At 37.3% G+C, this 15,893-nt stretch overlaps 2 protein-coding genes across 7 annotated transcripts in view; one reads left to right on the forward strand and one right to left on the reverse strand.

The window, feature by feature from the left end:
- The window catches only part of LOC116178914, a 195,833-nt gene that overhangs the window by 162,834 nt on the left and 17,106 nt on the right, over positions 1 to 15,893 (reverse strand). Inside the window, exon 3 of one of the 2 annotated variants that reach the window (XM_031498572.1) lies at positions 15,764 to 15,793. The exons of the other annotated variant lie outside the window; for it this stretch is intronic. Coding sequence (XP_031354432.1) covers positions 15,764 to 15,793 — 30 coding nt within the window. The remainder of the gene's footprint in view (positions 1 to 15,763; positions 15,794 to 15,893) is intronic. 2 annotated transcript variants of the gene reach the window in all.
- Positions 1 to 15,893, forward strand: part of LOC116178911 (scoloptoxin SSD14-like) — a 36,539-nt gene that overhangs the window by 7,694 nt on the left and 12,952 nt on the right. For 3 of the 5 annotated variants that reach the window (XM_031498568.1, XM_031498566.1, XM_031498567.1), the window contains 2 exons: positions 4,451 to 4,533; positions 10,265 to 10,486. In XM_031498568.1, coding sequence (XP_031354428.1) covers positions 4,481 to 4,533; positions 10,265 to 10,486 — 275 coding nt within the window. In that variant the 5' untranslated portion in view covers positions 4,451 to 4,480. Of the gene's footprint in view, positions 1 to 4,450; positions 4,534 to 9,907; positions 10,122 to 10,264; positions 10,491 to 15,893 lie in introns of those variants that run through there. The other 2 variants (XM_031498565.1, XM_031498569.1) reach the window with 2 other exon arrangements.

Raw genomic sequence — 15,893 nt, forward strand, 5'->3', positions numbered from 1 at the left:
GTTTATTTTGTGCGCACACGTGGTATTCTGCACTTTGTCTAATATAAGAATTGCAGTAAGATTCAAATCGGAAAGTTTGTCGTGCGCATGCGCGAAACCCATTTTTGTAACGCGCAGTTAATTGTGCGCATGTGCAATCTAACTGCTGTTGGGGGTCGATCCGTATTTTAATAAAACTGTCCTTGCATATCCACTTACTCGAATTTAGGCATCCTGTTAGAATATTCTTATGTGAAAATATCTACAGTGTTATTCATTTAGAAGTACACATAGGGATTTCCTCTGTCTACTTTTAAATGACAAAAACTCTTCTGAAAGGCGCGTAATTTTATGCATCCTTGTAACATGGGCACGCATTCTGCACTGTCATTTTGAGTTTTAATAAAAGCGACAGTAAATAGTATGTTTTTAGGTTATGATAAAGATATATTAAATTCGACAGCTATTACCCTTAAGTTTCTTATGGGATTCTTTTGCACAAAAATGAAAATGTTCAGTTTCATATCCTCCGTTAAAACTGAGGGTTGTTTACGGTATCTTATGTGCATCGCATTTAAACAACCACTAATTTTAAAGCTCGTTTTAAAGTGATCCACACAGAAAATAAGTCTCTTACGCTCCTTAAACTGTTACCGGCACTATACCAATTGACAATGTCAACTTTTTCGTCAGTTGAATACATCGCATGCAAACAAAAATAAAAATACGGATTATTATTATTATTACTATACTATATATGTATTAATTTTATTTGTTTAAAGAAGTAATTTTCGTTGCATAAAATTAGTTTTTGTCATTTAAAAGACAGGAAAAACAATACATAAAAATCCCTATGTCTACTTCTAAATGGATATCACTGTATATAATACCCTACAAATAAGATAATGCGCATGCGCCTAATTATATTTTCCTTGTATCAAAGAGACAGCAGTTTTTGTTTTCCAGAGGTTTCCATGGTCTCCACAGCTAAAGTGGCGTTCAAAAGGCTCTGAGATTACTTACAAATGTTTAAGAATATTTAAACCCCAACCTTGAAGAGCCTTTAGGATATTTTATGAGGTTAAAGGTCTCTAGGTTTTCGAGAGTTTTTGAAAGTCTTTAAGAGCTTTTATCATGGATTACTAAAAGTTTTTCATGGTCTCGACAAACTTTAAGTGATTCAGAGGATCCTTAAGAGTCTTAAGGAACTTTTAATATCCAAATCCAAGTCCTGCAGGCCCTTTAAATCTCTTTATGGTCATTTTAAATTGTTCTAACGAGTTTTAATGTCTTTTTATAGAAGGTCTGAAGAATCCTTAAAAGGGTTCTTAAGAATCGTAAACAGTTCCTTAGAGCTTCACAGAATCTACAAGGGTCTTTTAGGGTTTAGATTCGTTACTCTTTAGAGCCGCGCATTTAAGAGATTTTGAGAGAGTTAAGAACATTAAATTACACGCAAAGGGCTTTAATCATTGAGAGGCTTCAAGAGTCCCGACAATTTTTCGAGAACTTTAACAGACAACTCGGCCACTTCAACGTAGACCGTGAGAAAATATTTCGGAAGTTGGCTCGGGTCAAATTTTGGCAGTTGGTGCGCGGTACAAGATCATATTTCGACAGTTGGCCCCGGGTGCCATATTTTGGCAGTTGGCCCGCCATCTTGGATGCTATGTGGACTTTGAACGGTGCCCAACCTTTGAACTTTGAACGGCGGTTGAAGTTTTGTTCCAAGATGGCGGGCCAACTACCGAAATATCCCCGACCGACTGCCGAAATATGATCTCGCACCCCGGACCAACTGCCAAAACATGATGCCACCATGGGATGCACCTTGTCGTGGTGGTGGGGCTTAGTCAAGCATACTAGGCGGGTAATTATTAGACTCCATGGTTTTAAGCCATCGAAATGTTGGGTGCCTGCTACCCAATTCCAGTAAATTTGGTTCAAAGAATCATTTAAATGCTTCATGGAGTAGAGAAATCAAAAAGGGTTCTTGACGATCGCTCATTAAACGTAATATAGGAAACTATATTGACACGAGTAGCACCATTTTCATTTGGCAGTTGGTCCGGGGTGATATATTTCAGTAGTTGGCTCAGGGTGCAAGATCAAATTTTGGCAGTTGGGCCGGGGTACTAGGTCAAATTTGGGCATTTGGTCCGAGATGCAAGGTTCAAGTCCTCAAAAAGGGTGGTCAATTATTAATTGTCGTGTACGTTCTGTTCTACCCAAATTTAAAAAAAACCGCTTTACAAGTGAAAAGAATCGAATTTTGACATGTTCATCCTATTTGGTTGAATTAGAAGACTCAATGTACGAATACACTAATTAATTTCCTCCCTCTATGGGATTTTGAAACCGTTTTAGATATTTACTTCAAAGCTGGCAATACTCTTAAAGCTGCATTGAAAGTATATTGAAATTCAGTACTCGCTTGAACATTTTTAGAACTTCTTATCAAACTCCTTTCACGCTTCAATGAAATTGTTTGGAAAATATTTGAAACTCTCTTGAAGCTTGGTATATCTTTTAGAAATGGCTTGCAACTCTCTTGAAACTTTATTAAAGATCCCTTGCACCTTTCTTGAAACTCAGAGCTCTGAAAATTTCAGAAATCTACAAACGAGTTTCAAGTTCGTTAGTTGAAAATTTGAAAGAGGCCTTTAAGAACGTTTCAAGAAAGCTGCAAGGGTTCTTTAATAAAGTTTCAAGAGAGTTGCAAGTGATTTCTAAAAGAGATAACTTCCAAGAGATTTCTAATGGAGTTTGAGTCGAGTTTCAAAGAATTTTATAACAAGCAGGGGTTCTAAAAATTTTCAAAGGAGTTTCAAATGCGTTGTAAGAGAATTTCAAGAAACATTCAAGGCAGTTTGTTGAGAGTTGCAAGAGGTTTTCATTGAAGTTTTAGGAGTTTCAAGAAATTTGTAAAAAAATTAGACTTTCGTTAAAGTATCAAATTAATTAATGTGTTCCCTAGATTCGCACAACCAATCTATTTGGGGGCCGACTTGAGGAATTCAAGTGAATTTTATAAGAACTTGCAAAAAGTCTCGAGCGGGTTCCAAGTACGTTGAAAGAAAAATTGAAAAAATCGTAGAAAGTTACAAAGAGACTTTAAGCAAGTTTCCGGAATTTCAAGAGGAATGTAAGGGAAGGCTCCAAACAGTTTAAACAGTTCTAAAAATTTTCAAATGTGTTGCAACAGAATTTTCCGACAACTTCACGGCATTTTCGAAAAAAATGGTTTCAATAAAGATTAAAGAGACTTCCAAGCGACTTCTAACAAAATTCAAGAAAATTTTTAGAAACCTTCACGAGAGAGAAGAGAGGAGAATTTTCAAAGAATTCCACAATCGTATCGAGAGCGTTTTATAAGAGGTTCCACAACTGTTCACGGACTTTCAAGACAGTTTCAAGAAAAGTGCAAGGGGTATTTAATAAAGTTTCAAGATAATGGCAAGAGATTTCTAAAAAAAGTTGCTAGAGGATGGCTATACATAGCTTCAAATTTTCCAACTATTTTCAAATCTGTTTCCGGACGGTAGATTCAACGAAATTACAATAGGGTTCCAATAAAGTTTAAAGGGACTTTCAAGAAGTGAGTGAGAAGTTTTAGAACCTCTCATGAAGCATGCTTGACACTATTATGCAATTCTTTGAAAATTTTTAAATTACTGTGAAGATGTCCAAAAATCCTGTTGCAACACACATGAAACTCGGAAAATTTTTGAATTTTATGAAACTTTTGAAATTGCTTGTAATTATCTTGAATCCCTTCCCTTATACTTTTCTCCTAAAAACTTCCGCGAAACTTCTGCTATCTGGAAAATGCAGTAACTGAGCGCTAATTATGTATAATTGTTACAGCTCCAATTGAATTAAGTATTTATTTACGTATTGGAGTTAAACAATTCCTCTCAAATTAATTAGAGGCTTGCAATTATTAGTGCTCAAATTGCATTAAGCACTTCTTTAAAAATTGCATTGATGAATTAAGAAATAATTAGCTACCAATTTAGCGCAATTTCCAGTGTTAAAATTGAATGAAATTCAATTCTCTACTGATCGTCTTAACGCCAGGTTTGAAATTTTAGTCCAACTCTGTTATGTTTCGAACCAATTAGGCGTAATTTTCGACTGAATTAAGAAATTAAGCCGCATTCTGTTGACTGAAACGTGTAATTAAGCGCAATTAAGAGACAAAACCATCAAATTAAATTCAAAAAATTATATTTTAAGTGCGAAACGTCCGAGTTTATTAAATCATTATCCCTACGCCATTAACCGAATTAATGACCCTCGGCCGACTGCAATTACCATACGTTAAATTAATTAGTACGACACGAGTTGACGATGTCGAAAGTGACCGATAAGGGGGGAAATGGAAGTTTGACGGAAAAGGGTACCTATACATCTAAATTCTTATTGCATGATTGTTTTCTCAATAGTGTAATTATACTGTTTATTGCAGTGAGTAGCCGCCTCGTTCCGTCAATCAGCAATGACCATAACGTCGCTTAATATCGCCGACGGCACGATCAAGAAGAGGTGGAGGTGAGTGATTTATATTTTTATAATTAAATTCTTGTACATATTATAATCAAGGAGGGCAAGGACGAGGCTGTGCGAATTCGCGATGTTACGTGCCGGTCAAGGATCGTGGAGAGAAAAATTGTTAATTACACACTTAAAACACGAACATTACTAGTACTGTTTTAGCGATAATTTCGATTAAGTACTAATGTCCTCAAGGTTAAGTTAGAGTAACGCTTTGGGGAAGTGAGTTCCGATTGCGATTTTTGTGCCTTTTCAAATATGGAATCACTAGCTGGAATTTTCCTCAGACTAAACATCCAATATCCAAAATTTGCAAAAAATTATACAGGGTGGTCATCCCTCTAGATTTTTTCAAAAGTAATTCGTTAGTAGGTTATTTCTGTAGAAAGATTCGGGTTTGATTTATAGAATAAATTTCCTGGAAAATGAGAAATATGTTCAATAGGTATTCTCGCACGATTAGTGTGTTGTGCGCGGGTGCACCATCCTGTTGAAGCCAACAATTTCCAACTTTGATTTTTTGTGTGCCGTATATCTTTGTATTCGTAATAAAAAATCCTATTCAATACAGTATGTACTTTTTTATGGCCATATACAAAATAAAGTTGATGATGATTTCCCCGAAACGAAACGTTGTATTGAAAATTTCTCGACAATTTCTTGTAGAGCTCAAAAAGTGACAACGAGAAAATGTTTTTTTTTTGTATTTGTCCAAATATCATCAGAAAAAAATATAAACTAAATCGGAAAACTTTGGAAATAATCGTAATTTTCTGGTTTTCATTAAAGCATGATAATAACTCTTTAACTGCGTATCTTTTCCCTAATTTAACCGTCGTATCTTCTATGGTTTCGGAGATCCCCATGATAGACAACCGTATCTTGGACACAGTGTATATGGATATTTGAGCGATTTCGATTTTTTTCGTATAACTTTTTAAGTAGGCTTCGAATGTTGACGAAACCTTCTCTAACGTGTTCTTTGCGACAAATTGCAACGTCCCATAGGTCGTTCGATCGAATCGGTGATTTTTCTGAGTTTGTGAGGGGCCTCGCCAATAAAAAATTGGAATGTTATTGAAATCACTCCAAATTTTGATTTTGATATTTCATCGGATCTTTGCGTTTCAAAGTCACAGGAATCCTGAATGCTAAGCAGATTTTGGAAACGATTGGAAAATGGGAAATGTCCTTGTGGCTATAAAACTTATATTTATTGAATAAGGTATGAGCAACAAAATTTCGATAAAGGCCGTGGAAATTTTAGTACATCTAATATTAATTAGTTTGACAGCTCGCGTTAAGAAGTTATTGTAATAATAATATTAATTGTGTGATTGAAGTGAGGTTCCAGCCGCCCCACTGGCTGCCATTTTTTGTTTTTTTAGAAATATCACCTATGAGTTTTCCGAAAATTGCGATTATTCGCGGCAATCTGTCTCCAATTGGAGAAAATTTAGAAATTAATGCGATTTTGAGTCAATCTGTGTAATAAAATTGCTTTTATTAGAGGGGCCTAACATAAAAATTCGTTCAAATTGCTCTATAAATAAGAAAGTTTCATACTGCGCATGCGCGACGCCATTTTTACTCATGCATTTTGTTTGCTTTTATTACCTAGTGAAGAGGAAACCCCGAGTGTAGATGGCACCTAGCCTCACGCTTGTATAGGACCATTGACACATTTCTCGGCTTCGCTTCGCACATTAAAACACACAACGAAGACATTGCTCGGCTTCGGCGGCTGCGCCGTCCTGCCTCGCGCATTTGCCGCCCTGGCGGTAGATTCTAAAACGAGGCCGGTCGATATGCGATACCAACGCGTCGTTCTAGTCCTCGGCGTTTCTGAATAAATTCCAAAATATGGAAAATTGCCATTCGAAGTTGATCATGTGGAGTGGAGGAATGGGGGTTACAGAAGTGCTAATGACGCCTAGTTTCACGCTTGTACAGGACCCTTGACACACTGCTCGGCTTCGCCTCGCAGATTAAAATACACCACGCAGGCATCCCTCGGCTTCGGTGGCTGCGCCGCCTCGCCTCGCAAAATTACTCAACTGACCATAGATCCTAGAACGCGTCCGGTCTTTATGCGATATCAAGAAAACCCCATCGTTCTAGTTCTCGTTGTTTCCGAGTATAGACGTCAAAATTGCATCTTCGCCTGTGCAGTGTTTGCTTTGGCGGTCTTAACTTTCACCGCTTTCGTCTTTCGTCGCTTTCATTGCTTCGTTGTCTTCACTTAGTCGTTCTCGTTCTTCCTTCCGTCGTCCTGGTCTCCTTAGCCTTCGCCTTCGTTGCCTTTGTTTTCATCAGTCTTCGTTTTCGTCTCTTTCGTCGCATTTTACATCCCCTTCTTCGCTTTCATTACCTTCTTAGTCTTTGTCTTCAGTTTCGTTATCTTCGTCTTTTACGTCGTCCCTTTCGCTGTCATCGCTTTCATTGTCATCTTCACTGTCACTTTAGTCGTCTTTGCTCAGGTTGTCGCTTGCAAAACATCTGGCTTCAACATCTTCAATTTAATCGCTTCTGCTTTCGACGCCTTCACCTTTGCAGTCTTTGTCTTAGCCTTCATCATCTTCGCTTTCGTCGTCTACGCTTTCTTCCCTTTTTTCGTGGTTTTCTAATCATCGTTTTCAGTTTTATTGTCTCCACTTTTTTCGCCTTTCCATTTGTCCTTTTTGGTTGCTTCATCTTCGCCTTCATCGTCTTCACTGCCTTTACCTTCATCGTGTCTCTATTAGTTTTTCCTCGTTCCAGTGGGAATTTCAGGAAGTGCTTTCGGAACTCACCTTAACAGAAACCATTGAATATCCTAGGTTCCAAATGTCAAATGTCTCTTATGTTCCGCACTTTCGACAGGAAGTGCTTTCGGAACTCACCTTAACAGAAACCATTGAATATCCTAGGTTCCAAATGTCAAATGTCTCTTATGTTCCGCACTTTCGACTGTAAAACGTAACATCCCGTTTTTCCCCATTTTTGTGAGAATTTCGGGAAACCCCCTCTTAATGTTCCCCTACAATTCCCAGGGAAATGAGATGTCAAATTTCAGCTTTCTACGCGCAGTAGTTTCAGGTGTGCGCTGTCTATCAGTCAGTAACGGAAGAGTTTTATATACAGAGCGATTCTGACCACCCTTCCACCCGTTTTATAACATTGTTGTTCTCTATTGAATGAGCCGAAAATTAGATCCCCCCTCCACTCCTCACTGGGGGGGAAGGGGGTTAGAGGGGGACAACTGTAATTTGAAACGGAACATTTTTTAGCGCATTTTTTAAGAATTAAAAAAAATGTGCTATTGTTTGCCTTTTGTCCGTCCGTTCGTCCGGACCCACTTCTACCCTTTTGAACTACTTCTAGGGGAATGGTCCTAGAGTCCTGGAATTTTTTGCAGTAGGTAGCCAGGTAGCCTATACCTTGAAGGTGTGCCAGACGGCCATCAAATGTCTAAAAGCCCCCCCCCCCCACACAAATTATTTGCTGAGATGCTGTTTTTGAAAGTAAAACGTGCATAGCTTTTACATACGACAACCAATTGGTCTCAGATTTTGCCTTGAGTGGTGGTAAGTTAAACTTTAGGAAAGGGGAGGAGGGGGGGGGGGCTAAACACATGTTCTATCCTTCATGGTATTCTAATGAAAGGTCTCATCGAAATAAATTGGTTTGTACAAACTACAACTTTCCCGTGCGACTCTTTTTTGAGTTTTTGAGATCAGTAGCGACGGGGCCTGAGGGGGGGGGGAGGTTAAAAATTAATTTTATCTCTCATTGTATTCTAATTAAAGGTCTCAACGAAAGGAATCGTTTTCTACCAATTACTGCCCTTCTTTCTGCCCTTTTATCAAAGTACGGGATGGAGGGGGGGGGCTAGTTTTATCCTTCATGGTACTCTAATGAAAGGTCTCAACGAAAGGAATTAAATTCTACCAACCATAGTCCTCCTCCTCGACCTCTTATCGCGATCGGGTATATTCCCTTATACCTCAAGAACGGATTGTCTGAAGAGGTACTCACAAAGGGCGATTGAGACGTCTGCAAGAAATATATCCATTGGTGATGTCAAAACAAAAGCTATTTCGATTTAAAAAAATGCGCTTTATCTGCACAAGAGTTGTGCACAATTTATACTTGTTATTCCATATCTCGATTCTGCTTTAAAGAAGTTGCAAGACGACATCGAAGCTTGACATCGGAAGGAGTTATCGATACAGAGTTTGAGAATTGTAATGAATTGGAGGAGCCAGCGTCCACTCGGATGATAGCAAATTTCAGCTCATACTTAGCTACAAGATGTCTCAGACAATTGGCAGACGACTAGAATAGCCATCCAGAGGCTGCACGTTCAATTCGCTAAGACATATACGTAGATAATCTAACAGGCAACGACGAAGCTCATCAGTATCCAGCAACAGATCAATGCTATTCTTCTTGACGCAGGATTTCAACTACCGAAATGGACATTCAATAGCAGTCAACGCCGAACGAACCGAATTTGGTGTAGCAGGAGCGATTCAATTTTTTCACCCAACGAAGATCATTTTCAAATCAACCAAAGGGCCTATATTGTCAACAATAGCAAATATCTTCGATCCATTGCGTCTGATGGCAGCTCATATCTATTCAGAAAATGAGAGCAGTCTGTCAAGATATCAATATCTTCAGCGCTTACAAGAGTTTTGGCGGCGAAATTATTTTCATAACCTTCAAGTTCGGCAACAAAGGGTTTCGGGGAAACCATCATCTTCATTTATATGACCCGTAAAAAAGTGCAACGATATACTATGGCACAAAAAAAACAAACGTAAGAAACTGTTTGTTTCAATAGGATGGTGCATCCGCGCACAGCACCTTAATAGTGCGAGAATACCTATCTGTGAAAATAAATGGTTCCACAATTTTCCACATGTGCAGTTTGTGTATTTTAATGGTAATCCGACACTCTCAAAATAACATTTGAAAGTCTAAGATGGGGTGAGGGTGTGAATGTAAATAAGTATTTGTTTGAAGGGAGAGGTTGAGGGCTAGCGCACTTCCTTCCATTCAGCATTGGAGGCATCTTAGAAACCGAAATGCTAATTCTTCCGCCCGGAAAAGAGTCCAGAGCTGAGAGTGTAATTTTCCAGATCGTATGGGGAGGAAGAGGCGGAGTCATCTGACGAGTGTAGAACCAAACTAATGATTGCAAATCGCAGTCGCCTACTTTCGTGTTTATTTCGGCAAACGAAATCTAACCGTTTCCGGAAGCGTTTCCGCTTGTTTTCCCTTTTTCTGCCACCGTATGCGCAGGTCGTCCGAGACGACTATTGATCCGCCGCAACCCCTTCTCGGCGATGGTGTAATTTACACCGCAAACAATTTTATTTCAGACGCATCTCGTCGTTCAAAAAATTAAAATGTTAGGCGCCGAGAATGGTGGATTTGCAAAATTCGTACAGTACGCCGTCCGTGTCCTCAAAGTATGTCGTTACACGACGCGCGCGTTGCCGAAATTCGTCGGGGCGTAAAATCGAAAACGGCATGAACGCGAAGTATGGGGAATACACAAAATTGGGCATCAAGGAGCATTGCGAAAACGAGAAAAGGTAAAATTTTTGCTTATTGCTTCTGTACGCGCAGAGTTCTGCACGGTTTAGTTGCCCGCCGGTAGATGGCGCAGGAATGTTTCGCGTTAATTTTAATAACTAGTTCCAAAAACGACCGTTGATTTGCTTTCCTTTCGTTTCAGGCCAAGATGTCGTCCCCTATACATGGTCTTGCTGCTACTGGGATTGCTAGTAATAGCCCTCATTATAGCTTACTTTTTGGGAGCCTTCGAGAAGTCACCGAAGACGGAGATTTTGGTACCGCCGAATCCGAGCAAACCGCTGCCGCCGTCCCCGTCGAAAATGCACACATTCCGAAAGGCAGCAGTGTGCGCCGACGCGCCGGTTTGCGCGGAAATAGGAAAGTAAGTACGTCTCTTTTTTTTAGAACCAGGATGACTTTGCGAATCACCAAACAATTTACTCGGTGATAAGGCGAATTTTTTACACAAATATTTGTTTATGAATTAAATTATTTTTGAGGTGTCTTATCGTGTAGACAAGATAAAGACTCGAGTTTATCAAACACTAACCTCATTATTAATTTGGCTACAATTGGAACGATTACTAATCAACGAAAATTAATTCCAACTTGAAAAAAAATTGGCCTAAGACGGCGACATCGATGATACTATTGTATCAATGGGCGACATCTACATAGATATTGTAGAGTGTTATAGTGATGTAACATTTACCTCCTACGTCACACCTGGATGACTAATATTCCTTGTAAGAAGGGAAAACCCAAGTAAGGGTCCATGAGTCTCGTGGTATTATTGTTTTTTAAAAATGTACTTACGTTCCAGTTCAAGTGGTGAAATTGTAATTAACATAATTAACGTTTATTTTCGCAAGGTTGGCCGATAACAACATGCGTCATCGGTTGATAAAGCAAAGTAGCGAAAATACCGCAAATGTTTATAACAATAATGATCGCTAACAATTGACCAAATTGAAACGTCCAATTCCGCGATATCACAATCATGACGGGGGGCCTTCGATTGCGCAACGTCATGCCGTAACACTTTTTGTTTAAACAATTTAAGTTCGATAAGTTTATTGATGGAAGGTAGCGCTTTACCTTGACTCGCAAATCTACATGGAAGTTTTCTTTTTAATATGGGGGTCGTTGACAACGTGACCCAAATAGAAAAAAACATCCCAAAAATGCTCAGTCTAATCTAAGTGTCAAGGTTAGATTACATATGAGCAGTATTGCACAATTTTGTTAAATAAACAATTGCTTCAATCTGCTCGCCAAATATCAACGCTTTTGGTCACTTTCGCCGGCCAATTGAATTATACAAAAAAAGGCATTATGGTTGGTACCCACCAAGGCTAACGAAACGAACACAAATAATTACAATTGAAACGTTGCGCAACTTAATTTCATATAGTTATGGAGATGGTCTTCAGATGGCAATTTCGTTAGTCAGTGCCAAGGTATTTACCCTGAAAAGGTTTTCTTAAAAACACACTTTCGTTGCCATAATAACTCGAGAATGTACTTATATACAGGGTGTTACATATAAATATATAAACAAAAATTAGGTGGTAGGGAGGATCACAACAAGCACGTTTTCCAAATAAACAGAGGGTCCAACGTGTTTCGTTTAGGAGACCCTCAAAAAAGTCCTTTAATTATTTTCTCAGCATAGGTTTTGGGGCATGCTCTTTCCGATTTTGCAAAATCTTTTTCGAAATTCCTACCACGAAAGGCCGCACCCAACAATTTTCTATTGTTTTCTAACTGCGCCATTTTATCGTTAAAGTCTAAGGAATGTTTTGAGTGACCGCTGAAAATCCTGAAAAAGTTTTCAGGGTTGCTGCGATTTTTCAAAATTAGCAATCAAATCAATTTTTCAAATTGCAACTACTGCTTCTGATGCCAGAACAGAATGTAGATTTGAATTTTAGGGTAAAAAAATATGAATATTCCTTTCAAAAAATTGCAATAACTCAAAAACTACCGGATATAGGCATACAGCATGTTAATAAAAAGGGCCCTAAAATTGAAAGCTACATTCATTTCTGGGCTCAGAAATAGTTTTTATTTCTTTATTGCTAATTTTGAAAAACCGCAACAGCCCTGGACACTTTTCCAAGGCTTTAAGCGATCACTCAAAAAATTCCAGGCTTCGCTTATAGAGAAGAGCACTCACTTATCTTGACCGGCTTAAGAGATATATTTTTTTAATGGATCTCCAAATGTTAGAGAAAATTTGATATGTCAGAAACTATAACAGATAGGTAGGCAATGATTTAGGAAAAAATAGAAAATGGTATTTTTCTATTTAAAAAAAACAAGAAAACCCCGCCACCTTGAAATTATTTTATTTCTATTTCAACGTCAAACTTCTAATTGAATCTCCCTGTATGGGGAGTGATATTTGTCGAAAAAAATAGGAACATTATTATTTTCGTCATAATTCGCTAGTTTTGATGCTAGGGACTAACACTTCAAAAAAGGTTTTCTCAACAAGTTATTACTCCGTTTTTATTGGGTCTACAGACACCATACACCAACCATTGTTCTGTTTTTTTATGAGCTACATTTTCTTAAGAATGATATTTACGATAAAATGCTTACTTTTTGAATTATTCACGAAAAACGTGGGTTTTTTGTTGCAAAATTGACACTTTCACTGGCGAATAGGTCGAGTGGGTTTTAGAGGAAACTTTACAGAACAACAGTTGCTGAGAAATATGTTTAAAAACATTTCCCAAAAATTACCTTCAAAGAAAGTTTCCCATGAGTATCCCGCCAAAATTCTAAGAATATTTCCAAGAAGGTATTTTTAAGATGATTTGTAGGTAGAGCTCTTGTAAGATCGTGAGAATTTTAAAGCAAATTTTGTACGATTTCTGTTCTAGAAAAATTGCTAAAAATCTTCCAAAATATTTCCAAAAATTTTTTTCTGCTTCCGTTCCCGCTAGTGCGGAAGTTCTGCTATTTTTTACTTCCGTTTCCGCTCTGTTATAAGGGATGTATATCGGAATTGTTCAAATATTCGAATATAACAAGGTGCACTCTGATTGGCCCAACGGGGCGGTGCGTGATATGAGCCACGGGCGGGGTTTGTCAGCCGAGCCGGCCGTAAGACGTGTCACGATTTGTGTTCGTTTACATTCACTCACCTAATTAGTTTGTCGCAACAATTCGTGCGTTTTATCGCATAGTTTAATAATTATTCTAGTTTTTATCCGTTACTGCTTCCGCTTCCTAAAATATCGTATTTTGTCTTCTGGTGCCGCTTCTGCTTCCGTTATAACACGTCCGTTGCATCACTTGACTCAAGCCACTAAAAATCCGTTTCGGAATGCCCATTTGGTACGTTATACAGGATTAAATTTGCATCTATATCGATAACGATAATTTTTAAAATAGTGTTTAAGAATGTTTAGAAAAATTGTTCAAAAATGGAAAGGCAGGAAGGAAAATTCATTTTGAAAATGTTTAGACAATTTGGAAACATTTAAGAAATTACAAGGGTTTTCCTACATTTTTTTTAAATTTTAGAAATATACACGGTGTCCATTTTTCGAGATCTTGCTTATCTTAAGAGATAGAAATTTGGTTAAATGAGGGCAAAGTTGCGAATTTTCGTGCTGAATAATAATCTGAAAAGAAATTAAAAATATTTTCAATAGTTTTCAAAATATCGCAAAAAAAACGAAAATATAAACTAATCGTACTAGACATTTGTAATTAACACATTATTCAGACACTTTTTAATGGAGATTTCGAATATGGCATCCCGTTTTTAATAACTTTTAGGATGACGGAGAAACACGTAGTAAATTTAATTTACTTATGGGCGCCATTTTCGATTTTGACATTTTGAGATTACGTCTTTTTTTCTCTTTACAACGATATATCATCACATGATGGTTCAGTATCACATTTTTCCTAAAATTACAATTTTTATTTTCTGCGAAGAGTGCTTTGCAAAAACAAAACGTTCTCTAGTTTTATTGCGAAAATATTATTTATTCTTATGTATTCTGTTCTAATTTGAATTATGATTTTCTTGCAAAATGAAGGTTCAATTCTGTTCAGATGAAAATCGAATTTTCTCAGCACTAGTTCCCTGCTAACGCTGCAACCAGACAGATGGATCAAACTGTCAAACTTTTGTTCAAAATAAAAGAACGTTCTGTTTTTCGAAAGCACTCTTCCCAAAAAATGAAAAATTGTATTTTTAGGAAAAATGTGATATTGAGCCACTATGTGTGATATATCGTTGTAAAGAGAAAAAAAGACGTAATCTCAAAATGTCGAAATTTTAAACGGAGAACATAAGAAAAACTAAAGTTGCTACGTGTTTCTCCGGCACCTTAAAAGTTATTAAAAAGGAGATGCCATATCCGAAATGTCCATTAAAAAGTGTCTGAATAATCCGTTAATTAGAAATATCTAGTACGATTACTTTACCCATGAAAAAATTAAAAACGAAAATTTAAATTTTCGTTTTTTTGCGATATTTTAAAAACTACTGAAGATATTTTAAATTCCTTTTCAGATTATTATTCAGCGCGAAAATTCTCAGCTTTGCCCCCATTTAACCAACTCTCTATCTATTAAAGTAAGCGAGATCCCCATAGTGGCACTCGAAAAATGGACACCGTGTATGTGTATGACATTTTGTAAGATATCATAGAGATGTCACAAAAACGTTAAAAGATTGCAGGAAGTTTTTTTGTAGTTTTTATGAGGATTTTCTTAAATGCTTCAGAAACTGTTTAATAAATGCTTGGGAAATATGGGAAACATGGGAAATTTGTGAGGAATTACAGAAATTTTGGAAATGTTGGAGGAATTTTAAGAAACGTGTAGAGTAGATTAAAAAAAACAAAATAAATAGATACATCGATAAAACTAAAATACAGGAGCATTGGCAACACTGCCGGCCGGCAACATTGATTGTGCAATCTCGCAGATGTCACCGCTGCCGGTCGTTGCCCCAACATGCCATATTATTTCGGTATTTGTTTGAATTTTACATGTGAATAATTAACTAAATTACCTAAATAGGTAAAAAAATTAAACAATGTCTTTGAAAAAAAAAAAAAAATAGGTATTTTAGTTAGGTGGTACTTAAATATATTATAAAACGGATTTTGTGGTACATTACTCAAAAAGGTTGAGAACCGCTACTGTAGAGCATTTTAGAAAGATGTAAAATTGATGTTTTTAGAAAAGTTCAAAGAAATATTTCTGAAGTGATGTGTGAAATGTCTCGTCTTGGAAATATGTAAGAAATTTTGGAAATGTGTTCCAAGTGTGGAAAAGTGTTGCAAATTCTGGGAATGTGTCCACATTAGATTTTCCGTGGCCAGAGAAAAACAGTTTCCCTCTGGAAATGCGGGCGATAAGAAAAAAATGTTAACTTTCTTATTTATTATTATTATTATTATATTATATTATTAGTTATGTATGCAAATTTAATCCGACACAGAAATGAACGAAACGGTGTTTCATCGCCTGTGTCCACGCTATTTTTTCGTATCATCGTTCGTTGCTAACTTTGGGGGGGGGGGGGGGGGGTACGTATAACGCATACCTATCTACCGGTGATGACGTACATCACGTTGCTGGAAGTCTTCCTTGCTAACTTTATGGACCTATGTCCTAAACCTACCATCTTTTGGATACGGAGCTGCTGTGATTACTGAAAAAAAAAATAAAACTGCAGTCTACGTAATGAAAATCAAATAGGGATGCCTACGTTCTTGTTAGCACATATACTCAGGAATTTTAGACAAAAAAAA

Source organism: Photinus pyralis, unplaced genomic scaffold (assembly GCF_008802855.1).
Source record: "Photinus pyralis isolate 1611_PpyrPB1 unplaced genomic scaffold, Ppyr1.3 Ppyr1.4_LG8, whole genome shotgun sequence".
Lineage (NCBI taxonomy): Eukaryota > Metazoa > Arthropoda > Insecta > Coleoptera > Lampyridae > Photinus > Photinus pyralis.